At 58.0% G+C, this 23,842-nt stretch overlaps 1 protein-coding gene across 6 annotated transcripts in view; it reads left to right on the top strand.

Moving 5' to 3' along the window:
* The window catches only part of PLCG1 (phospholipase C gamma 1), a 44,833-nt gene that overhangs the window by 19,743 nt on the left and 1,248 nt on the right, over window positions 1-23,842 (top strand). For 5 of the 6 annotated variants that reach the window (XM_030502782.1, XM_030502783.1, XM_030502784.1 and 2 more), the window contains exons 2-30: window positions 650-802; window positions 1,878-1,971; window positions 2,506-2,553; window positions 6,444-6,528; window positions 7,288-7,371; window positions 7,598-7,620; window positions 8,692-8,764; window positions 9,799-9,900; window positions 10,302-10,420; window positions 11,178-11,263; window positions 11,543-11,663; window positions 11,969-12,137; window positions 12,581-12,703; window positions 13,609-13,710; window positions 14,445-14,632; window positions 14,927-15,127; window positions 15,572-15,691; window positions 16,011-16,191; window positions 16,490-16,567; window positions 17,012-17,115; window positions 17,358-17,454; window positions 17,561-17,630; window positions 18,376-18,533; window positions 19,018-19,114; window positions 19,520-19,744; window positions 20,420-20,568; window positions 22,222-22,336; window positions 22,492-22,653; window positions 22,960-23,048. In XM_030502782.1, coding sequence (XP_030358642.1) covers window positions 650-802; window positions 1,878-1,971; window positions 2,506-2,553; window positions 6,444-6,528; window positions 7,288-7,371; window positions 7,598-7,620; window positions 8,692-8,764; window positions 9,799-9,900; window positions 10,302-10,420; window positions 11,178-11,263; window positions 11,543-11,663; window positions 11,969-12,137; window positions 12,581-12,703; window positions 13,609-13,710; window positions 14,445-14,632; window positions 14,927-15,127; window positions 15,572-15,691; window positions 16,011-16,191; window positions 16,490-16,567; window positions 17,012-17,115; window positions 17,358-17,454; window positions 17,561-17,630; window positions 18,376-18,533; window positions 19,018-19,114; window positions 19,520-19,744; window positions 20,420-20,568; window positions 22,222-22,336; window positions 22,492-22,653; window positions 22,960-23,048 — 3,416 coding nt within the window. The remainder of the gene's footprint in view (window positions 1-649; window positions 803-1,877; window positions 1,972-2,505; window positions 2,554-6,443; window positions 6,529-7,287; window positions 7,372-7,597; window positions 7,621-8,691; window positions 8,765-9,798; window positions 9,901-10,301; window positions 10,421-11,177; window positions 11,264-11,542; window positions 11,664-11,968; window positions 12,138-12,580; window positions 12,704-13,608; window positions 13,711-14,444; window positions 14,633-14,926; window positions 15,128-15,571; window positions 15,692-16,010; window positions 16,192-16,489; window positions 16,568-17,011; window positions 17,116-17,357; window positions 17,455-17,560; window positions 17,631-18,375; window positions 18,534-19,017; window positions 19,115-19,519; window positions 19,745-20,419; window positions 20,569-22,221; window positions 22,337-22,491; window positions 22,654-22,959; window positions 23,049-23,842) is intronic. The other variant, XM_030502785.1, reaches the window with a different exon arrangement.

Consider the following 23,842-nt stretch of genomic DNA (forward strand, 5'->3'; position numbering starts at 1 on the left):
CCCCCCAGGTCCCTCAGCCGTTCCTCATCACACTTGTGCTCCAGGCCCTGCACCAGCTCCATTGCCCTTCTCTGGCCCTGCTCCAGCACCTCAGTAGCAGCGGTAACGCTGCCCTCTGCTCACGGAGCCTGGGGCTGCCACGGGTGAGGTACCCCACTGCTCTTGGGGTAAATAGCTGTGACAGGCTGAGGACCGAGCTGGGGCTCCTGAAGGGCTTGTCAGGGTGAGCAGTGCGGGCAGGTTCTCTGGGCACCGCTGGCTGTGCTGAGCTGCTGGGCCAGAGCTTTGGGTGCCTCCTCAGCGTGTCCTGTCAGCAGGAGAGGACTCCTGGGAGGCTGCTGTGACGGGCACTTGTTGCCTTCATGCAGTGAGTACCTCTACAAGGCACCATCCCCAGCACCTGCCTGGTGTCCTCAGACATCTGGGAGCTCTGCCTGGGCCGGGGCCGCCGTCCCACCCCTGCCTTCCAGCACAGCCAGGAAGCACACCAGTGCCTGGTACCCCAGTGCCGCAGGGTCTGCTGTCATGTAAGGAGTGGTCATCCAGCTCTTCAGATGACTGAAACCGCTTTATGATTGCTCTTCCTCTCTATCCTCATGGAAATTTCAAGCTATTCGCTGAACTCCTTTCTATTTTCCCTTTCTGTTAGTGGATATTCGTGAAATCAAAGAGATTCGTCCAGGAAGGAACTCGCGTGACTTTGACCGGTACCAGGAGGATCCATGTTTCCGACCAGACCACTCTCACTGCTTCGTTGTCCTCTATGGCACAGAATTCCGGCTGAAGACCCTCAGCTTGCAAGGTAAAGCACTCGTGCCTGGGGCTGTGCCAGGGCAGGGGTGGGCAGGCACCTCGCCACCACAGCACCCAGACTTGGATGCATCCTTCCACAAGTGAGCTGGAACGTATCCCTGGGCTGATGCTCTCTTCACCAATCAAGGAGATGTCTTTGGAGGAAGGTGACACTGGTTATCTGAAGGGTGCACGTGCAACCCTGAGTTAAGTCAGGTAATTCACCCAGTAAACCCAGAAGCTGGGTGAACTGAAGCTCCTCGTTCAAAGGTATGCTTGAGATAGAGTGTTTTGTCTCAGCTGGGCACGTTGGTGTCCATCAGCCCCACACAGGAAGTGGTAAAATCTCACCCCTGCTTTGAGCAACCAACCAATGCTGGTGACTCACGAAGCCTTGGTACCTCCAGTGTGTTGGTCTCAGCTCTCCTCAGTGCCTCATCTCTTGACTTAAACTGGACTTGGGGCACCAGCCTTATGTTTTGCTACTGAAAGAGGGGAGGTTTATGCTGTTGAGGCTCCTCCTGTTCAGACAGAGGACAGGCTGGTGGCAGTTCGGCTGACAGATGACCCCTTTCTCTGCTATGAGCACGCAGTCTTGTGTCCTGTTTGAACCCACGTAGACCAGCACTGATGGAGGCAGTGATGTTGACTCCTTAACGTCCATGGTCCATGGCAAATCTGCCTTGTGGCTAGTACTATGGGGCAGAGGGACAGGGACAGCACTTCTGCCCTTAAAGGGGTGGAGCTGCTGAGATGGAGGTTACGGAGGAGCTGGCGCATTCCCAAGCAGGTGCTGGCCCCGTGCCTGGGGACAAAGACAACCTCCAGCTCTGGGGAACTGCAGGGAGGAGAGAGCATGATGTGCAGGGGATGGGGCCCAGCAGCCATGGACATCCCAGGGGAGCAGAGCAGGAACTCGGCAGGGAGAGGAGCCGGCTAGAGCATCTGCATGGGAGGGAGCTGTTATCAGAAGGGGATGAAGGAAGGAATAGGGGATATAAGGTGCTGGGGATAGTCCAAGAGGTTTGGGTTGGTGATCAGCTTCTATGTCCCTTCTTCCCAACTCTCCTGTGCACTTTTCACAGCCACTTCTGAGGACGAGGTCAATATGTGGATCAAGGGGCTGAACTGGCTGGTGGCTGACACCCTAAGGGCTGCCACCCCCCTGCAGATTGAAAGGTGAGGAACTTGTCCTTGTCCTCCACTTGTTTCCTTTTCTTTTTTCCCCTTTTCTGTCCTTGTTTGACAGAAAAAGGTGACCATGGTGCCAGCACCACATTCCCTCTTGGAGCCACGCTGACCTGGCACTCCTGCCTCTGCGCTCCAGAGGCTCCATCCCACTGACCTGATGGGCTGCATCATCTATGGCCAGAGTTTGATCTCACATGCATGCAGGGAAAAGGAGCTTCACCACAAAACAGATGCATTTATGTGTGTTCAGCCTGTTTGATCCTCAGCAGTTCAGTGCAGAGGCCTGCAGAAGAGAACACCTTTGGGTTTTGTCTGGTCTGTGGGCTCACATTTGGGCAGAGGCAGGTTGCCTGCAGGAGATGGGGTAGGCTGTCCCTGAAGGGGAGCAGAGCCACGTTCTGTGGTGGTGAGGAGGGCTGTGGGAGTGGGTTGAGTGGCATTGAGAACTTCCAGAGAGAGCAGTGAACCAGGTGAGGCGGAGGAGCCGGGGCTAAGTGTGTGTGTCTGTGCCTTTCCCTTTAGGTGGCTCCGGAAGCAGTTCTACTCCCTGGATCGCAACCGGGAGGACAGGTAAGAAGAGAGAGAACAGCCTCTGCACGGAGGGTTTGAGCTGGAAGGGTTCATCTTTGGCTTGAAACCCCAGCCTTTGCTTTGGGACACTGTGAAACACCTCACCCCCAGCTGGCATCACCCAAGGACGCAGACACTGAGGAGCCAACAGGCAGCTCTTGCCGCCCCGTCAGGGCTCAACCGGGTTGTGTTTGTTACTCTCCACCCTGTTTGCTTTATTATTCTTCTCTGAGGTCCATGAGACCACGGATCATCCCACTGCTTGGCTGCTAGGCTGATGGGCTGCAGCAGGGCCACTACTTGTGGGGTTCTTAGTGATGCCCTAAGGGCGAAATGTCATGCTTCAACCCGTCATGAGGAAGTAAGGGAGGGGAATTGGCTCATGATCCATCACAAGGACTTAAGGGAAGGGGCAAGATGTCCCTGCTCATTGCAGGGGGTTGGACTGGATGAGCTTTGAAGGTCCCTTTCAACCCAAGCTGTTCTATTATTCTATGTTTTCCCCGTCGAGAGGCAAGTTCCACCACGCTGTTTTCTGCTGCTGCATCGACTGCTTTCCCCAGCTGCATTCCCCCTTCAGCCTCCTCGTCCTGAGCTGCTGTTATTTGCCTCCATTCATGCCTGGGGCACGCTTTTCCCCTGTGATGTTAACTGAGCCCATTAACCTCTCAGCATTGATCTCCATGTTAATGTGCTCCCCTGGGGCAGGGGGATTCCTCCAGTCCTGCTCCGAGGGGCGGTGCTGGACACATGGCTCACACATCGCTGGGCAACCTGTGCCAGTGTTTTACCACCCTCATTATAAAGAGTTTCTTCCTCACATCCAGCCTGAATCTCCCTCTTTTAGTTTAAACCCATCACCCCTTGTCCTGCAGCAACAGGTCCTGCTAACAAGTCTCTTCCCCTATCTGTTGTAGGCCCCTTTTAAGAACTGAAAGGCCACAATAAGGTCTCCCCAGAGTCTTCTCTTCTCCAGGCTGGACAAGCCCACCTCTCTTGGCCTCTCCTTATAGGAGAGCTGCTCCATCCCTCTGATCGTTGAGGCTGGTTTGGCAGAGCTGAAAGCCAGCCTGTTGCATCTCTCTTGTTTTAATTAATAGCATCTATTAGCATCTAGAATTAAGGCAACAAAGTACAATATACTCCTTACCTGTCCACCAAGGGGAGAAGCTTCAATGCAAACCGCTTCATTGGAAAAGCTGCTGCTCCAGCCCAGGCAGCAAAAGGAGCAGAACGGGGGGGGAATGCAGGTAAATGTGGGGTCTCCCCATTTTACACTCATCCCTGTGCTGTCTGCAGAGTGGAGGCAGCAGTTACAGGGCACGTACATCTCCTGGATGAAATCTTTGCCCTTTGAGACGTTGCTGCATTAACTTTGGTGTCACTGGGCTCTGCCGTTGCTTCTCAGCCTGGAAATGGGGTTGAAAAGAGAAGAGTGAGTTGTGGTTCTTTTAAAACACCGCTTCTTTCCCAAACCACCCCGGTCCTTCCCGGGACGGGCAGGATTTGGCAGGGATCATTCCTGGTGCTGGAGCCCTTTCCTCCCGCCGTTCCCGGCTGGGTGCCTCACGTCCCTTCCCGCATGCCGGCAGCTGTGGGCTGTTTTCACTGGCTGCTGGGCCTATGGGTGTTTGTTTTTCCAAGGGAGGTGAGGTGGAAAGAGCAGGATAACAGGATGCTGGGGTTTTCCTCACTGCTACGGAGGAGACTGTTCACCTCTGGCTAGGAGGGCTGCCTGTGCTGGGAGCAGCGTTACAGCACCGGAGGCTGTTTCCATTCCCTGTGTGAGGACTGGATCAGTCCTTTGGCCTGTTTGTCATGAAACCTTCAAAAACTTCCGTAGAAAAAATGAGCTTATTCATTTGTTTTTCACTTTTTAGTCTCAAAATACCACCAGGCTGTTTGTCCAAGGTCTGCAGCACTCAAACATCGTTAACAACACCCAGTCAATAAAATCCTTCCATCCGCCATCCTCCTACTGAGGCAGAGAGGGAAATGCTGGTCACAGCTTGTACAGGGTTTGCTCTCGCTCCTCCTGGTGCCATCACACCATGATGAGCAGTGCCTCGGTCCAACTGCTCCCTGGGTCACAGCCCAGCATCACCAGAGCCGGACGCTGGGTCCAGTGCATCTCCCAGAGCTCCTTTTCCAGGAGCTGTTTTGCAGTGTCAGCCTCTCGCAAGGGGACATTGCTGCTGGGTGGCCCTGAGGACAGTGGATCCCATCAGGGGTCCCACCTGAGCTGTCACATGCTGTGGTCCTTGACACACATCAGTGGTGGCATCTCACTGCGCTCCTGGCTCGCTCCCCTCAGCATCACCCCGCTGTCCTCTCCTGTGACCAGGACCCCGCAGTTAGTTTCCCCATCCTGGGTTGCTCAGCCCTCTGCACATGGCCATGGATACCGGCTGTGCTGGAGAAGGGAAGGGGCAGGTTCCCCTCCCCAGGACACTCACCCTGACCCCCTGGGGAGGTGGAAGCAAAGGGGGGGCACAGCAGAGCTGCTGCTCGTGCCTGGAGCTGTGGCACTGGCTCTGCAGCTCACACGAAGGGGAGGCTGGTGCCGTTTGCCAGCACTCTGGGGTTTGCCCGTCCCAGTCAGCGGCAGGACGCTGCCTGCATGGTGCTGGCCATGGCACAGGATGGGAGCTGGGCCAGGTCCTGCTCTGGCCGTGCTGCTTCCCGGTGCCCCGCGGCTCAGAGCCCACAAACAAGGGCTCTCTGTGTGCTGCCGGCTGCGGGGCCCTGGTCGCTGCAGTGCCTGACACCAGCCTCCTCCTTGGGGGTCTCTCCATCCTTTGTGTCCTTTGAGATCATCCTCGTGCCAGGGAAGAGTGGAAGAGATGCAGTTCATCGCTGCAGATGACAGCGTGTGCCTGGGTTAAACCCCTGCCCAGGACATCTTCCCCTTCCCTGACATGTTTGTATTTGGGTTTCCAGGGTCAGACCTGCCCAACACTTGTGATGAGGGAGCATCCTGCACGTTTCTGAGCCCTCACATGCTCAGTGGCAGCAAATGCAGCATCTATGATTGCTGTGGCGGGCTCCAAGGGCTTGTTTTTAAGGCAGGAGCTGCCGGAAGATGGTGGCACAGAGACCTCTCACTTAGGTCCTGCAAATGGGAGACATTCCTGTTTTCCCTCGCTGCAGGGCCATTGCCCAGAGGGGAACAAGGAGCCCAGGGCTCCTTGCTGCCCATCTCTGCATGCCAAGGCTCAGGATCCCACTCGGGGTTGGCGCTGGAGCCCTTCCCGGTCCGGGAACTGGCACGTTTGGTGTGAAGGGCCCTGGGGAGGACGTGGGTGTGTGTGGCAGGGGCTGCGGGAGCGCGGCTGGGCGCGATGGGGCACTGCTGTGGCTGTGACTAGACACTGAAAATGGCTTTTTCCCTCTTTCTATGATAAAATTATCTGGGTCCAAGCCATTTGCAAAGCCTGCCCTACGTCCAGCTCCTTCTGCAGGCCAGGGAGTGGGGATTGGAACAGATTTGGTCACCCAGCATCCACGTTGGGGCACAGATAGGTCAAGAACGCTCCTCCCCAGTCGTTCCTGTAAAGCAGGAGGCACTGTGTGCCCGTGGTGGCATCAGCTTGAGTGGGCTGAGGGTGCTGGGACTTGCCCTGCAGCGTTAGGAGCTTGCAGGAGCCGTGTTTGCAGTTCCCTTTGGTGTGGAAGCACCTCTCCCTGCTCCCCACGTGCAGCATGGATGTTCACTGGGGTGGAAAATGTTCTCCTGCTCTGACTTCGGTCCCAACCCCAGCATCCTTCTGGATCACACATCCGTCATTGTGTGTCATGGCTGATTCCCCTTTGGGCATCCTGGTCCCAGGGTGAGATCCCTTTGTCCCAGCCCTCCTGAATGTGTTTCCTTTCTTCCCCTGCTGAGCCAGGATCTCTGCCAAGGATCTGAAGAACATGCTGTCTCAGGTCAACTACCGGGTGCCCAACATGAGGTTCCTGCGGGAGAGACTCACGGTAAGTGTGTGACCTCTCTGCTCTCCTCATTGGCACAGGGGACCTCGGCAGCCTGGTCCCTGCCTTTGAGCAGAGCCCGCTGGTGGTTGGACTCCACTGTTTGAACATCACAGAGGCTCCCGGCCCTTCCTGGGAGGTGTCGGAAGAGGTGCCAGGTCCCACTGGGTGCTGCACCCTGGCCCGATGGCGGCCAGCACCTTCCCTTCACGCCATCCCACCTCCCCATCCCTCACGCTCCTGGCCCTGGCCAAGGGCTTTGTGCTGGTGGGGTCAAGTGCAGGAGGATGGGCAGGGAGGCTGCTGGCTGCCTCCTGCACCCCGGGTCCTGCAGCCCCACTGCATCACTGCTGACCCAGAAGTGAAGGCTCAGCTCCTGGTGACTATGGCCACCAGCACGGAACTCTGAGGCCAAAGGAGAGCACATGCTTCAGGTCTTGAGGCTTCCAGATGCTCTCTGCAAACATGAGTTAAAATGGTCCTTTGGTAGCTATTCAAGTAAGCAGCAATGCTTCTATCAGCACTGTGATGCTTTCATGTGGGTTGGGGAGCTTGCGGAATCGTGTGGCTCAGTTTAGGATGTGCCCATGTCCTGGGCACTACGGGGTCCCATGGAGATGTGCAGAGGCAGGAGGCAAAGTCTGGCCAGGTTTTGGCCTTTTCCTCCTCCCCTTTCCCCCAGGAATCCTGGTGGGAGGAGACACTCCTGGGGCCATGCGGAGCTGCCCGTGGCCCTGTCAAACCTCTGGTTTCCTGCTGCAGGACGTGGAGCAGAGGAGCGGGGACATCACGTACGGGCAGTTCGCGCAGCTCTACCGCAGCCTCATGTTCAGCGCCCAGAAAATGGTGAGAGCTGGGTTTGCCAGGGCTGGGAAGGGGAGGGAGAGACCATGGTTGTAACTGTGCCAGGGAGGACAGGGAGTAAAGAACTTTTTGCTTTAGGCTGTTAGCACAGGGATGAGCAGCGGCTGTGAGGAGAGGTTAGATGCTGCTCTGCTCTTCTGCATCAGTTTGTGCTTTCACATACATTGGATTGAGGGCAAACCTAATGCTTCTGCTTCTTCTTCTGCAGATGGATGTCCCGTTCCTAGACAGGTGGGTAAATCTCTGTATTTGCTGGGGACGGGGCTGTTTTCTGCTCCATGACATGCTCTGGTACCTGCAGCAGCGTGCTGGGGATGAGGCATGCTGTGTCCCTCTTGCCACCGCGCTGCTTGTGGTTTTAAGCATCTTTGCTGTAGGCACTTTGGCTCGGGTCAGTGGGGGTTCTCCTCCTCCAGGCCGGGATCCAGCCCAGGTCAGCCGCCTCCAAACCAGTCCCTTGCTTTATGTGGAGCACCCAGACCTGGAGCCACCTCCCAGAGGTTGTCCATGACACCGGGGCTGTGCAGGCTGTGGCTGTGCTCCCCTCCAGGCAGGGCTCTGCCCATCCCGGCCCTGTGCACCCCTTGGCTGTGATCAGAGAGCTTGAATTTAGACACAGGAGCTGAAGGGTGAGACCTGTGACCTTGTCCACAGATTTGCCCATGCTTTTTTCCCTATAGCCATAGGAAAGAGCTGGCAGGAACCTCAGCAGACCAGCACTGCCAGTTCATTTCTGTTTTCTTTGGTGTTAGTCCCCAGCATGGCCCTGGGCTGTCCATTGCAGCTTGGTACATTCATGGACAAGTGCTTTGAGATCATCAGCGACAGTCAGTTCCCTCCTTAGTTCCCTGCCTTGCCTTCTTGAGTCCATGTCCTCTGGATCCCTGTAGGTCTGTCCTGTCACAATCACCCCTTCACTGCCCTGCACCCATTTAGTTATTGTCACTCTTGTTCAAGCCCCTATTTTTTTTGTACAGATCAGTTCCTCTGATGATTTTTGCTGCCCTTCGCCAGTGCTCCGCATTGCCGTTCCCTTGGCAGTGTGAATCCTGGGCTGCTCCTGGAGCAGTCCCTGGCACTGGGGTGTGAATGTACAATCTCACCTGCTGTCTGTTTGCTGCCATGCCCTCCCTGTCTCTCTCTGCTCATGCCCTCTGCTCCTGCAGCACTGCTTGCTCGGGGCACATCTCGCTTGCACACGCCATGGTGGTTGCAGATGGCACCTCACATGGTGCTGGGAGCAGTTGGTTGTGATGTGCTGCATGAGTGACCGAAGCTTCTCCTTCTCTTTCTGCTTGCCAGGGGTGGAGAAAGGTCTGAGCACTTCAGGGTGTCGCTGCTGGAGCTGCAGAAGTTCTTGCTGGAGTACCAGAGGGTGAGCCCGGCACTGGCCCAGGGGAGGGACAATGGGATGGGCACTGGTATCAGTAGGGACGTGAGGGCAGGCTTGCAGTGGGGCTGGGGTGATGGTTGTGGGGTGCTCTGCGTGGCACGGCCACAGCCTGAGCACATCCTCCCTAAGCAGACTTCAGGCAGAAGCTCTTCCCTGTGAGGGTGCTGAGGCGCTGGCACAGGGTGCCCAGAGAAGCTGTGGCTGCCCCATCCCTGGCAGTGTTCAAGGCCAGGTTGGACACAGGGGCTTGGAGCAACCTGCTCTAGTGGAAGGTGTCCCTGCCCGTGGCAGGGGGTTGGAACTGGATGAGCCTTAAGGTCCCTCCCAACACAAACCAGTCTGGGATTCTGGGATTCCTGGAGCAGGAGGCAGAGCAGGGGGGGAGCGCTCATGAGGGCAAACCTCAGCCAGGCACCCTGGTCAGCAAAGAGACCAAGAGCAGAAGGTCTGGGAGGAGTGGAGGTCCCAGGAGGGAGGAGCTGGTCAGGGCGATGTACCCAGTCCCAATGGCCTCGGCTGGGTACTGAAGGTGTGGAGCAGCCGAAGCATCACAGTCCATCCTGTCTGCTCGGGAGGTCTCCGCAGCTCCTGAGGAGCAGCCCTTGGATCTGACCCTTCCATTTGAAAGTGATCCGAGGTCGTTCAGCACAGCAAAACCCAGCAAAGAGAGACAGCGTGGTGATGGCCTACTGAAAGACATCCGGAGGGGAGAAGCCGAAGGAAGCCGGGTTGGCTTTTGCTGCCGAGGGAGGCGGGGTGGCAGATGCATGCAGAGGAGCTGTTGGAGAGGAAAATGCATGGCATTGAGGAAGTGAAGAGCACTTGGGAACAGGGCAGATCCCGCAGTTGCGTGCGAGCCGGCGTTTGTGCTGACAGCGCAATTCCTGGCAGAGCTGGTCTTGCATTAAAAACTGCCTCCTTCATGGTTAAAGCTTCTGCTTGGATGAGCTGCACGTGGGTTTGAGCAATGCTTTCTGAAGTGGTTTGGTTTTTGTGTGTGTCTCGGGGTTTTGCAGGAGCTCTGGGCTGCAGATACCCTTCAGGTACAGGAATTCATGTTCAACTTTCTGAGAGACCCTCTGAGGGAGATCGATGAGCCTTATTTCTCCCTGGATGAAGTAAGACACCTTGAACGCTGGCGTGTATGGAGTGGGGTGGAGTATGTGTGACATCCCCAGTGCGCTGGGTGACACCTCTGCTGTCTGTCTCTTCACGTGTCAGGGTGAGACCTGAAGGATCACAGCTCCTGTAAGCTGTGTTGCTATGAGGTGAACATGGTGGGTCACCCTGTTGCACAAGAGCTGGTTGGCCAAGGAATGGCTTCATGTGCTCGATGTGTGCAGCTGGGAGTGCTCACCAGGCACTTCATTTGGAGGAGGAAAGGGGCTGCACTTGGTTTGATGCCCCTTAGGGTAGCTGGGCAGCTGCTGGGTAGCTGCTGGCAGGGAGGGTGAGATGCGTGTGCAGGTAAACCCGGCTCCTCCGCATCATTAACACGCTTCTGTTTCTTCCGGAGCAGTTTCTCACCTTCCTGTTTTCCAAAGAGAACAGCATCTGGAACTCGCAACTGGACATGGTGTGTCTGGAGAACATGAACAACCCCCTCTCCCATTACTGGATCTCCTCCTCACACAACACGTAAGGACCAGGGGATGCTCCGCCACCCATCCGCTCCCAGCCTCCCCTTCCCCAGGGCGGGATACTCCTCATCTTGCCCAATCCCAGTGGTGGGTCAAGCAGACTTTTCCAAACCAGGGTCAGTACATCAGAGACCTTCCCCTTGGTGCCCCACTCCTCCCTCTATTATTTAACCACCCATGTTTTTCTCAGACATTGTCAGCACCTCACATCTGCACAGGCTGTGCGTTCAGGTCCTGGGCTGTCACTCTCGCCATTCCTTACCATTAGCAACATCACCTTCCACAGCCTCTTAGGACAGATGTGATAAAATCCTGGCAGGCTGAAATTGGCCATTTTCCTTCTGCTAGAAGCACCTTGCAGGAACTGCTTTATTGCAGACAGGCTCTGGCTGAGCTCCCCATTCATGGGATGCAGTGACAACACTGCAGCCCAAATTTAAAGGCCTGGAGAGGCGGCAGAGAGCTCCTGTCTGCCTGCAGGAGCTTGTCTGACCCTGCTCTCAGGCTGCTGCAGGGGGCTCTTTGTGTCACTGATGCTGATACCTATTTGAGGCTCATCTCCAGAGCCAGCAGCCAGGACCTCAGTGTGGTGCTTGCAGCCGGGGCAGAGTTGAGCCCTCCCTGGGGTGGTTCAGGTCCAGAGGAAGGTCCCTCTCAGCAGCCCCGCGCGGCAGGGGCAGCTCTGCCGTGTCCCAGCAGCCCCCCCGGCCCGTGGTGAGCGCGTGGCTCTGCTGATGTGTTCTCTCCCGTGGAAGGTACCTGACGGGGGACCAGTTCTCGAGCGAGTCCTCGCTGGAGGCGTACGCGCGCTGCCTGCGCATGGGGTGCCGCTGCATCGAACGTGAGTGCCCAGCGGCGCGGTGCCCGGTGGTGGTCGGGGGAGGCTCTGGTTGCTGGTTGATGTGCCATTGCCACCGTGGTGTGCTGAAGGGGCTGACGGTGTTGGCTTGGTGGGGCTGGTGGTACGTGCCCGAGCTTTTGGTTCCCCAGAAAGATCTGGACTTTCACCTCCCTGCTTTATTACGTTCCAATGCGGGTCCCAGCGGTGCTTGTTTCAGTCCATCTCATGTCTGTGTCCTGCCTGTATTCCAACCAAGATGCTCCCATGGGTCTCTTTCAGTGGATTGCTGGGATGGTCCCGATGGCATGCCAGTCATCTACCATGGGCACACCTTAACCACCAAGATCAAGTTCTCTGATGTCCTGGTCACCATCAAGGAACATGCCTTTGTCACCTCTGAGTGAGTACAGCCAGGACCTAACAGAGACACCAGGAAGGCAAGGAGAGGATAGAGCCAAGGCTGGAGCAAAGCAGCTTTGGGTAAACCCGAGCAGTGTCAGTCCTTCTCCACCCTGTGCATCGCCAGCAGTGGGGGGGACACTGTGCTGCAGGGTGGTTGCACTGAATGCTCAAGGCAGCACAGGTCACAGTGGATGCGAAGTGCTCCTTGAGGGCACAGAGGCCAGGTTTTTGAAATGGAGCTCAGGTGATGTTTGTTCCATCCGGACACCGTGCTGGTCCCGACAGCTCTTTTCCTTCTCCCAGTTTCCCGGTCATTCTGTCCATTGAGGACCACTGCAGCATTGCTCAGCAGCGGAACATGGCTCAGAATTTCAAGAAGGTCTTTGGGGACATGCTCTTGACCAAACCTGTGGATATCTCTGCTGATGGCCTTCCCTCTCCAAACCAGCTCAGGAGGAAGATTCTCATCAAGGTGAACTCCCATGCCCAGCGAGTGGAGAGAATGGGGGCAAAATGGTGCTGGTGTGGAACCAGGGGCAGCTCCTAACCTCTGGAAGGGGTCTGTTGGCACTGCAGGGTTGGAGGCAGAGGCCTGCTGCTAAAACCAATGGGAGACAAAGAGCCCTCGTGCTTCAGAGGAGCTGCTAAGGAATAAGCTCAGCAGCTGGGTGCTGCCCTTCTGGAGAGCTTGGGGGATGTTGGTGTTTCTGCTACAGGAACCACCTCTGGGAAGAAAGGGTGGGACCTCAGTGCCCTTTGATGATCTCTGTGGCATGGGTCTCACCTTGGTCCTTTCAGTCTAGAGGAACCCACTGCAGCAGACCTGGAGCTTTAGGGCTGTTCACTAGGCAGTCCACGCTGCTTTTTGGGTGCCTGCTCCGCTCCGGGTACCTGACCCACCCCCTTGTCCCACAGCACAAGAAGCTGGCAGAGGGCAGCGCTTACGAGGAGCTACCCACGTCCGTGATGTACTCAGAGAACGACATCAGCAACTCCATCAAGAACGGGATCCTCTACCTGGAGGACCCCATCAATCATGTACGTGTCTCTCTGCCCTGGTCCCGCTCTGGGGGCTCCATAAGTGACATGGTAGCTCCGCAGGGCACGGCGTGGTGCTGGAAGGGAGGGCTGTGGTGCACAGGAGCGAAGAGGCGCTGCTCTGTCCTGTTTCTCAGGAGCCCCTGCGGGCTGGGGGGGTTTCTGTGCTGGCTCTCTCCTGTGCTCTCCCTTAGGCACCTCCTCTTGGCCCTTGTTAGAGGCAGAAGCTGAGCTAGAGGGAGCTCTGGGCTGAGGCACTGCAGCAGCTCTGTGTAAAGCCTCTTATCTGTTGCTGCAGTAAGTTCTAGCCATGGCCTGCTTTTCCTGCCTCCTACCAAGTGCCTACACACCTCCCACACCTCGGCAAGCATTCTGCTCTGTACAGCACCAAACCTGCACTTACTGTGTGCATCTGCTTCCTCACAGTCCCCTCCTTCAGCTGCTTTGCTTCACTGAGGATCTGTCAGGCAAAGTCACGTGTGAAGGAAACACAGTTTTGGAAAACAGGGAAGGGCAATGGTGAAGCACATAACCATCTCTGATTGATAGCCTCATCTGGGATAGCCCCGTGCTGAACCTGTGCAGAGTGCTTGCTTTTTGCATTGATCTGCTTTCCATTTGGTCATCCCCTTTTACTACGTGCTGGGGTGTTTGCAGTGTGAGCTGCAGCCACTTTGGATGTAAGAGCTATCACACGCTGATAAACCCATGCTTTGGATCTGGGCAATGTCTTAGGAGCTCCTGTGACTCCTCTGAAATCAGTGTTGCTGGTGACTGTCCTCTGCAAACCCGATCACCCCTCACTGCTTGTGCTGATCACGAAGAGCTGGTCCCTTGGATGGGTGGTGGGGGCCAGCTTGGTGCTTCCTCAGGGGCCTCTTTGCCCAGAGTTTGTTTCCTTGCAGGAGTGGAACCCGCATTACTTTGTCCTGACCAGCAGCAAGATCTATTACTCTGGAGAGACAACCAGTGACCAAGGAAACGAGGATGAGGAAGAGCAAAAGGAGGTGAGGGCTCTGTGTGTGATGGTGAGTCATTCCCACAGAGAAAGGACCCCCCTTGCAGCACTGTGTGCAGTTCTGGTGTCCTCAACATAAGAAGGACATGGAGCTGTTGGAGCGAGGCCAGAGGAGGCCACAAGGATGATCAGGGGCTGGAGCACCTCTCGTATGGAGACAGGCTGAGAACATTGGGGCTGTTCAGCCTGGAGAAGAGAAGCTGCGTGGAGACCTCGGAGCAGCTTCCAGTGTCTGAAGGAGGCTACAAGGATGCTGGAGAGGGACTCTGCATCAGGGACTGTAGTGATAGGACAAGGGGTGGTGGGTCCAAACTGAAAAAGGGGAGATTTAGGTTAAATATAAGAAAGAAGTTCTTCCCTGTGAGGGTGCTGAGGCGCTGGCACAGGGTGCCCAGAGAAGCTGTGGCTGCCCCATCCCTGGCAGTGTTCAAGGCCAGGTTGCACACAGGGGCTTGGAGCAACCTGCTCTAGTGGAAGGTGTCCCTGCCCGTGGCAGGGGGTTGGAGCTGGGTGAGCTTTAAGGTCCTTTCCAACCCAAAGCATTCTATGAGTTTATGACTCTATGACTTGCCGGCCCAAGGGGCTGAGCACAGCCAACTGCCCGCAGGGGGAGGTAGATCCTGTGGTGGGAAGGGTGGGAGCTGCTGCTGAACGTCCTGGTGGGAAGACCCCTGCACAGAGCGTGGCACCAGAGCCTGCCTCAGGGCGGTGGGTTCCCTGCAGGTGAGCAACAGCACGGAGCTTCACTCCACGGAGAAGTGGTTCCACGGGAAGCTGGGAGCGGGCCGGGACGGGCGGCACATCGCGGAGCGGCTGCTCACCGAGTACTGCATCGAGACCGGCGCCCCCGATGGCTCCTTCCTCGTCAGGGAGAGCGAGACCTTCGTTGGAGACTACACCCTGTCCTTCTGGTGAGGCCCCAGCGCCGGCCCGCTGCTCCGTGTGCTGCTGGAGTGGTTTCGTCTGGTCCCTGTCTGTCTGCAGCGGTGGGCTCCTGTTCCCCAGTGCTCCACACACAGATTCCTCCCCTTTTTCTGTGCCCCAGCATCCTGTCAGCAAATTGTCCCAGTGCGGAAGGGTCAAGTCCTTTGGGACCCTTCCATGACGGGTCTCTGGTGGGGCAGGAATGCCGTGTCCAGGCTGGAGCTGTGCCTGAGGCTGGTGCAGAATCTCCACAGAGGACCCTGGTTCTCCCTCTCGCGCAGGCGCAACGGGAAGGTGCAGCACTGCCGCATCCACTCGCGGCAGGATGCCGGCAGCCCCAAGTTCTTCCTGACGGACAACCTGGTGTTCGACAGCCTCTACGACCTCATCACCCACTACCAGGAGGTGCCGCTGAGGTGCAACGAGTTTGAGATGAGGCTGACGGAGCCAGTGCCACAGACCAATGCTCATGAGAGCAAAGAGTGAGTGTGGGTCTGGGGTGGGTCGTGTCCACTGGGCAGCCAGGACCCCTTGGGACACCCTCCCAGATCAGCCATTCCTTCCTTGCTGGGGCTCTCTGGTCCCCTCTTGCTCCCCGTGGAGCTCTCTGTGTCGCAGCAGCCATGCTGGCCAGCTCTGTTTTTCATGGAGCTGATTGTGGTGGAAGCTCAGTGCAAAGCAAGGAGGTACTGGGCTTGGTTGGGATGCCCTCACCCGTGCTGTGCATCACCAAAGGGCTCTGTTCCTGCCTGCCCCAGAAAGAAGACAGCCCTGTTCAGTGTCATGTACATCATGATCTCTCTGTCCTCCTTTTGAGGATTCAGGCAGCCTTTTAGGGGCTGAGGGGAAACCACGTGGCACGGCAGAGGTGTGGGGTGAGCTGGACGTGTGGGGACCTGTGCTCAGTGACGTGTCTCTCCTGAAAGGTGGTACCACGCCAACCTCACACGGGCGCAAGCCGAGCACATGCTGATGCGGGTGCCGCGGGATGGAGCCTTCCTGGTGCGCAAGAGGAGCGAGCCCAGCTCCTACGCCATCTCCTTCAGGTGTGTCCGTGGTGGTGGTGCAGGTCCTGGGTTCCTGGCGTGTCCATGGTGGTGGGTGCAGGAGCTGGAGCTGGGATGCTGCAGTGTGCGAGAGAGCAGGAGAGGGGCCGTGACCCTGACATGAGCCCTCCCAGAGCTCTTCTCACTCCTGATGGCCCTGGATAGGTCCTACAGCCCCCTGAGAGCCTTCAGGACCCTGCTCCTCCTCCCATCCCCTGCTGGGACATGGCTGTGCTCCTTTTGCTCGCGTGGCTTTACCTTGGCAGAGACCTTCTCCTGCCAGATGCCAAGTGGCTCCTCTCTCCTTCGCTCCTGCCAGGGCGGAGGGGAAGATCAAGCACTGCCGGGTGCAGCAGGAGGGCCAGACCGTGCTGCTCGGCAACTCCGAGTTCGAGAGCCTGGTGGACTTGATCAGCTACTACGAGAAGCACCCGCTGTACCGCAAGATGAAGCTGAGGTATCCCATCAATGAGGAGACGCTGGAGAAGATAGGGACAGCGGTGAGTGTGGGCGGCCATTGGAAGAAGGATGCTGGACAGGTCTGTTCCAAGCTGGTGCCCTGCTGTGTGAGCCATCTCTGTGCTTCACCGTCCACACCTCTCGGGGCTTCATGCCCTGTTGGAAACGCTTCTGGGCTTCAGTGAGATTTCTTGCTGCTCCTCTGACCCGGTACCCAAGTGTGTGCTTGCTGTGTGCAGCATCATCTTTGGTCTGTGCCCTCCCTGAGGTGTTCTCCCTACCTCCCCCGAGGTGGGGGACCTGTTCTCCTGGTATAACTGCTGCCCTTTGCTCCCGCAGGAGCCAGACTATGGAGCCCTTTACGAGGGACGCCACCCCGGGTTCTACGTGGAAGCCAACCCCATGCCCACCTTCAAGGTATGCTCTCGGCTGCCTGCCGTGAAACAGCCTGCAGGGCCTCAGGATTTAGCTCTGTTGTCCAAGAGCTGTGTTGTTTTGCACACTCATTTCTATACCATGAAGGGAGACACGCTCTAGGCTGAGCCTGCAGGTTCCCAGGCTGGGCTGCTTCTTGTCCTGAGCCCTCCAAACTAACCCCATCAGTGGCTCCAGCTCAAAGGAAAGTGCCAATGTGGAGCCATACCAGACCTGTGACCTCTGGTTTGGGATAAATGGGGGCCTTGATTTGTTCTGCAAGGTCCTGGACCTGGCAGCAGGGTTGGATGCTGCCTGCACACAGCGTGCCTCATGGTCCCCCCAACAAACACGTCTGTGGTGGGAGGTGGTCGCTCATCCCAAAGTGGGCTCATTGTCCCTGTGTCCATCTGCTGCCCGGCCTCACGGGAACCCTCCTCATTGCAGTGTGCTGTCAAAGCCCTGTTTGACTATAAGGCGCAGCGGGAGGACGAGCTCACCTTCACCAAAAACGCCATCATCCAGAACGTGGAGAAGCAGGAAGGAGGCTGGTGAGTGGTTCCTGAGCGTCCCTTGTCCCTTGGGACACGCTCAAACCTTCGTGCCACCCCGCGTACAGAGGTGTATCCCCTCCAGGGTGGGTCCATCTGGGGGTTGCTGGCAAGCTGCCCAGCCCCAGAGCCTCACAAACCTAAAAGCAGATGACGCAGGAGCTGCCTGTCCCCTGCCACCGCAGTCGGGATGCTCTGGGATCCCGTGTGGGTGCTGAGGCTGCCCCGTCCCTCTCTTCCAGGTGGAGAGGAGATTACGGTGGCAAGAAGCAGCTGTGGTTCCCCTCCAACTACGTGGAGGAAATCACTGGTCCCGGCAGCCTGGAGCCCGAGCGGGAGGTGAGCTCGCATGGAGCGGAGCAGGGAGGGATGGCGGGAGGAGCACGTGTGCGCACATCCCAGTGCCATGCCCAGCACCATCCTGCCTGTGCTTCCTTCCCTGCAGCAGCTTGATGAGAACAGCCCCCTGGGAGACCTGCTGGGAGGTGTCCTGGACGTGCCCTCCTGCCAGATCGGTGAGTGCCAGCGAGGGCGCAGGGCTGGGGGATCCTGGTCCTGTCCTATGGTGGATGCAGAGCTTCTGGCCAAAGGGCTTCAGCCTCCATCTGCCTGCAGGCACCCGTGTGCCTGCTGGAAGTGCACAGTCTGTGGTGTGTGCTCACCGTGCGGTGACTGCTCCACTGCTGCTGCTGGCACAGGAGGCGCTTTGGGGCTCAGGCACATCCCTGCAGCTCCAGTGCAGCTGAGGAGCACCCAGGTCCTGCCAAGGAGCCTTCAACCTGTGGGGCAGCTGCCCCACAGCAAGGGAGCTCGGGCCAATTTCGTAGGCTCCTCATTTCCATAAGGATTGGTCCTTCCTCGCATACGTGTGGTCCATCTCCCTGCCAGGGGCTCCTGGTGCTGGGTCTGGTCTGCAGCTCTTGGCTGTCCCTCGGCTCCCCAGAGCCCAGAGGGCCTTTTGCTCTGGGTGGCTGTTCCCGCCGGAGCACCTCAGGGCACAGAGTGGTGAAGATGCAGGTGTGGGAGGAAGAGGGCATTACAAAGGCTTCTCAGCCCACTCAGGGTACACTCTTCATCCTCACCGATCACTTCCTGGGCTCCATCTGCTGCCTCCATTGACCAGGAATGGCAGCTTCTCCTCTTAGCTGAGAAGCCCTAGGGCAGCCATGAGAGCCCGTCGTGCTCTCTCTCCCTCTGTGGTGTGAAGGACATGGCTCAGCATCTGCAGGTGACACTGCCCTCTGCTCCCTGTGCCCACAGCCATCCGCCCCGAGGGGAAGAACAACCGCCTCTTCGTCTTCTCCATCAGCATGGCCTCGGTGTCGCGCGTGTCCCTGGACGTGGCAGCCGACACGCACGAGGACCTGCTGGACTGGGTGAAGAAGATCCGGGAGGCAGCGCAGACGGCTGACGCACGGGTGAGCGCAGAGCCCTGCACAGGGCAGGGGCATCTCCTTCCCAGGCTTGGGCTTCCCAAGAGGAGCTGCTGAGGGCTGGTGGGACGGCAGCCTGTGGTGTCACAGCAGTTACAAAGATGGTAAAGCCAGAGTAACCTTAGGCAATAGAGCAAGGGTTGGAGGCCACACATTGTGGGTTGAGAGGTTCAGGCTGGACATCTGGGAAGATTGGTCCATTGGGAGGGTGCTGGAGCCTCGGGAGGTCGGGATCTCCATCTGTGAGGGTGGCAAGGCTCAGCTGCTGGTTCCGCTGCCCATCCTGCTCCAGGGGGGAGGTGGGACCCACGAGAGGTGCTGCTGTGGTGTTCCCCCAGCAGACCTGCTCGTGGTTCCCGGAGCATGGGCAGGAGCAGCCAGTGCTGCCCTCGACCGCAGCTGGTGAGCTGGGTTACCCACCGCCGCTGCTCCCCCTGGCCCTGACACCTTGCTCTCCCTCTCTTGGCAGCTCTCCGAAGGGAAGATGATGGAGAGGAGGAAGAAGATTGCCCTGGAGCTTTCGGAGCTGGTGGTCTATTGCCGGCCTGTGCCCTTTGATGAAGAGAGTGAGCATCTGCTGGCCTGGTGGCCACTGCAGGTGGCCATCAAGGCGTTACAGACCCACAGTGTGGTGTCCAGAGCAAGCTGGAGCCAGTTTACGCTGGAGCTCTGGAAATGTCCTTCTCTAGAGGGTGGAAGTTCCTGTCCCCATCCCTCTGTTGCTGGGGTCTGTCACCATCCAGAGCAGCTGCTGAGGCTGAGGCTGGGGAGCATCATGCCCCATCAGTGAGGTTGGCTTTGATGCCTCAGCCATTGCGTTGGGCTCTTGGCAAACACCTGCCGGGGCAGAGCAGGGTCTGCACAGCCTGATGGTGCTGAGCCACGGGATGGTGTTAGGAAGGGGCCTGGGATGGTTGAAGTGTTTGGAAAGGGAATGTGCTCCTGGCTTACGCTGCACTGTTTCCTCCCAGAGATTGGCACGGAGAGGGCCTGTTACCGAGACATGTCCTCCTTCCCCGAGACCAAGGCGGAGAAGTACGTCAACAAGATCAAAGGCAAGAAGTTCCTGCAGTACAACCGCCTGCAGCTCTCCCGCATCTACCCCAAGGGCCAGCGCCTCGACTCCTCCAACTACGACCCGCTGCCCATGTGGATCTGTGGCAGCCAGCTCGTGGCCCTCAACTTCCAGACCCCAGGTACCTGCCGGCGCCCCTGCCCTGCTCCTGCCCAGGCCGGGGCCCAGGAGGGGCTCTGCAGGGAGCCAGGCTCAGTGGTCACGTCCATGGCTGCCGCAGGGCAGATGTGCTCCAGAGGGCTGGATTGACCGGGGAGCTGGGCTGAGCCACAGGTTGTGGTGCCACGAGGACAGGATGAAGTGGAGAGGGAGCAGGAGTCCCCTGAGGTCCCTGGTGACAGGCAGGGGACAGCGCAGCCCCAGCTTCCACTCCTGCTCCTGCCGCACTGTCCTGCCTTCCCCTGGCCCTTGCCAGCCCCTGCTGGGAGCTCAGCAGCCCGCCAGAGAGCTACGTGCCTCTTTTCCTCCTGGCTTTGCCATTCCGTTTGGGAATTCAAGCATCTCGCAGGGTGGTTTGGCAAACGCAAGAGCCAGTGCAAGGGAAGATGAAAGGAGAGGGAGGGAAAAGAGGTGACCTGTGGAGCAGCGGGCAGTTGGGCAGGTTGTGCATGAGGACATTACCCCGTGGCCCCAGCATGTGCCCAGGCTGCAGTGAAGCTGTGGTGCACTGGGTGCTGCCAAGGGCTGGGCCATATCCCCTTCAAAGGGCTTGTACAAGGCACCAGTCACCCGGATGATGTGGCTGGTGACACGGGCACGGGGTCTCCTCCCTCCATCTCCTGGCTATGCATTCCAGACAAGCCCATGCAGATGAACCAGGCCTTGTTCATGTCCAGTGGCCAGTGTGGGTACGTCTTGCAGCCGACCAACATGCGGGATGACATCTTTGACCCCTTCGACAAGAGCACGCTGCGGGGCGTCGAGCCGCTCTCCATCTCCATTGAGGTCAGTTCCTCCTCCCGGCGTGGATCCATGGGTTGTACCGAGCTTGGGGTGATCTGATGGTGTTCCTGGCCTCTGCAGCGTCTCCTCACCAGCCCCTGAGCCCCAGGCTTGGGGAGTCCCCGCTGGAAGGGGGACCCATGGGTGCTGCTCCCGAGTGCTGGGAGAGGAGCAGCAGGAGCATCCCTGGCTGCTCCCATGGGACCTCTCCCGCCAGGGCCTGGGGCCGGCAGGTGGCATCCATGAGCCGTGGAGGTGACATCCCGGTCCCCAGCACTTGGGAGCATGACAGCTCCCATCGGGATAACACTGAGCTGCGCCGTGGTTCCCTCTTGTCACGCCCTGGGCTCCACGTTCCCACATCCCTTTGGTCATGGTCCCTCTTGGGAAGATGCTCACAATCACAGCGCACTTCTCAGCCCATTTCTGTGTTGCTGGTGATGAAAAGAGGAGGGAGCTGCTGCTGGGGGGTACCGGAGGATGGGCTGTGGGTGCTTGTTGAATCTTTTCCTTCCTGGATGGTGGGACTGGGACTGGCCTGTTCCTGTGTCAGCTCACAGCACAGCAGAGGCTCCTGGAGGGATGGGAAGGCTGCAGCTGCACCATGGCTCTCGTGTTTGGACCAGTGGCTGTCCCTGTAGCCTGTGCAGGCATCCCCAGTGGCCCAGAGCTGAGCTGTGGGTCACCAGTACCCTTTGCAAGTCCTGTCAGCTCAGGCAGCTCCTGGGGAGGAGGCACATCCTGCCTTTAGCTGCTCACAGATTTCTGACCACACACAAAGTGCAGCTCCTCAGAAGAGATCACTCTCTTCTGGAGTGATCCCACCTAAGAGAGCCACAGCCCTTCCCAGTGAGGACACCCCATCGCATCCCATCTGCACCACTGACCCTGTACCTGCTGTCTCCCTAAAAATCTCTGGCACCGTTTCCCTGCACCGTCTGTTTTCCAAACTCTTTCTGCATCTCGGGATGCAGCCACAACCACCGGCATCGAGTCACCGCGCCGCAGCCTCTCGCTGTCTCCTTTAAGCCTTTGTCCCCTGGCAAAACCGTGCCCAGCACAGCCAGCTCCAGGGATGGAGGAGCCGCCTCGAGCTCAGCGTGACTCACAGCACATGATCCAGCGTTGGCAGCATGTCCTTCCCCTGCAACAGCAGCGTGCCGACAGCACGCCGGGGTGACAGATGGCCACTGCAAGAGGGAGCTGGGATTCGTGTCCCTGCAAGGAGGCAGGTTGTCATTTGAGTGCAGCACAGACTGTGCTATGAACAGGAGGCAGAGCAGCAGCAGAACAGCTCCTTTTTGTCCTCGAGCCAAGGCAGGAGGGACAAGTTTCAGCAGGGAAGGGGATGTCCAGCATGGCTCTGCAGGCTGGGATGGGATGCTGCGGGCCCAGGCCTGGCTCTGAAGGCACCAGACACGAACCTGGGGCACTTCACTTGCCTCTTTTGATGGCGTACAGATTGAAGTGGTGCTCAGTGACACCAAAGCAGCTTCCAAGGGTGGGAGCTGTTTTTCTCCAAGGCAGGCTGTGCTGGGCTGGCTCGCAGCATCTCTTCTCTTTCCAATTAGTTGGAAGGAAACTGGTGTGGGATGCAAACACATCATTTTTTCTTCGCTCCCATCTCTTACCAAGTGTCTTCTGGTCCCTGCCCAGGTCCTGGGGGCCCGGCACCTTCCCAAAAACGGGAGGGGAATCGTTTGTCCCTTCGTGGAGGTGGAGGTGTCCGGGGCCGAGTACGACAACGCCAAGCAGAAAACAGAGATTGTGGGTGAGTGAAGGGCTGGGAGAGGGACCCACCACCCCTCCTGACCATGGGTGAGCCTGGGCCCCGGTGTGGGGCTGCCCTGGCTCGGTGTCAGCTCTGCGGGCACAGGGATGTGGGGCTGGGCCAGGGCTCCCACTGACTCTGGTGTCCTGTGATAGCGGACAACGGCCTGAACCCACTCTGGAGCCCGAAGCAGTTCCACTTCCAGGTCAGCAACCCCGACTTTGCCTTCCTGCGCTTCGTGGTGTATGAGGAGGACATGTTCAGCGACGAGAACTTCCTGGCTCAGGCCACCTTCCCCGTGAAAGGCTTGAAGACAGGTAAAGCGCTGGGGGAAGCGGGCAGGGCTGTCGTGGTGGCTTCACACTGGTTGCAGCATTAGCCAAGGAGGTGCTGAGTGCCATGGGAGGATGCTGTCAGTCCCCAGGCTCAGTCCCTCCTGTCCTCATGGCAGGTCACAGCCCCAGCCAAATGAAGGAAGGAAGAAGCCATTTGTTAATGGCCTTTGGGGCTGACTGCCACTTGAGGGGAGGTTGGTGGGGAAGGGGTGTTGGAGACCCCCTTGAGTTCTGTGCCAGGGGGCAGAGGTGTTGCTGCCAGTGACACTGGGGCTGTCTCTGCTGTAGGCTTCCGAGCTGTACCCCTGAAGAACAACTACAGTGAGAACCTGGAGCTGGCGTCCCTGCTTGTTAAGATAGACATCTTCCCTAGCAAGGTAAGGCTGGCCCATTCCAAAGGGAACTGCAGGAGCTTATGTTCTGTTGGGGATCTTCATGTATTAGCTGAAAGCGAAATGACAGCTTGCACCTCTGAGCGTTCCTGGATGTGTCCCGTGCACTTTGCCCAGCAGCCTGGAGCTGAGCCATCTTCCCGGTGCCTCTCTTGGTGGGAAATGCTTTGGACTGAGCCCTGATTTCCAGTCCTTTGATACAGCTAACCCACCTCAGCAAACTGCACCTCAAGCAAGGGCTTAACTGACCTCCTCGGTGCAAGGGACCACTTGATTAGAAGAAAAGAGCCAGGTTGGACACAGGGGCTTGGAGCAACCTGCTCTAGTGGAAGGTGTCCCTGCCTGTGGCAGGGGGTTGGAACTGGATGAGCTTTAAGGTCCCTCCAGCACAAACCATTCCATGACTATGATTCTATGCAGCAGAAGGTGATGGTGCTGCAGGGCTCAGGAGGGCTCTCAGGTGCAGCACGGCTAAGTTGCCAGGGCTGCTCTGGGGCGCTGCTGGGATGCAAGCTCTGCACTTGCCTCCTGCAGCAAGTTGGGGTGTTTCAGGCAGGGTCCTGCCTGGGCTGCGATTGACTCGCCTGGAGATCCCTTCGGCAGGAGGGAAGGGGCAGATGTGCTCATTCCCAGTCCCTGCTGTGCTCTGGAGAGGTTACAGCTCAGGATCATGGAGCGCAGCTGGCTCAGGGCTGTCTGTGTTGGCGTAAAGTCACAGCTCCTTCGGAGATGGAGGTTTCTTTCATTCCTTCATTTAAAATGCTGCTGGTTGTTAAAGC

The sequence above is a fragment of the Strigops habroptila genome, chromosome 13 (assembly GCF_004027225.2).
Source record: "Strigops habroptila isolate Jane chromosome 13, bStrHab1.2.pri, whole genome shotgun sequence".
NCBI lineage: Eukaryota > Metazoa > Chordata > Aves > Psittaciformes > Psittacidae > Strigops > Strigops habroptila.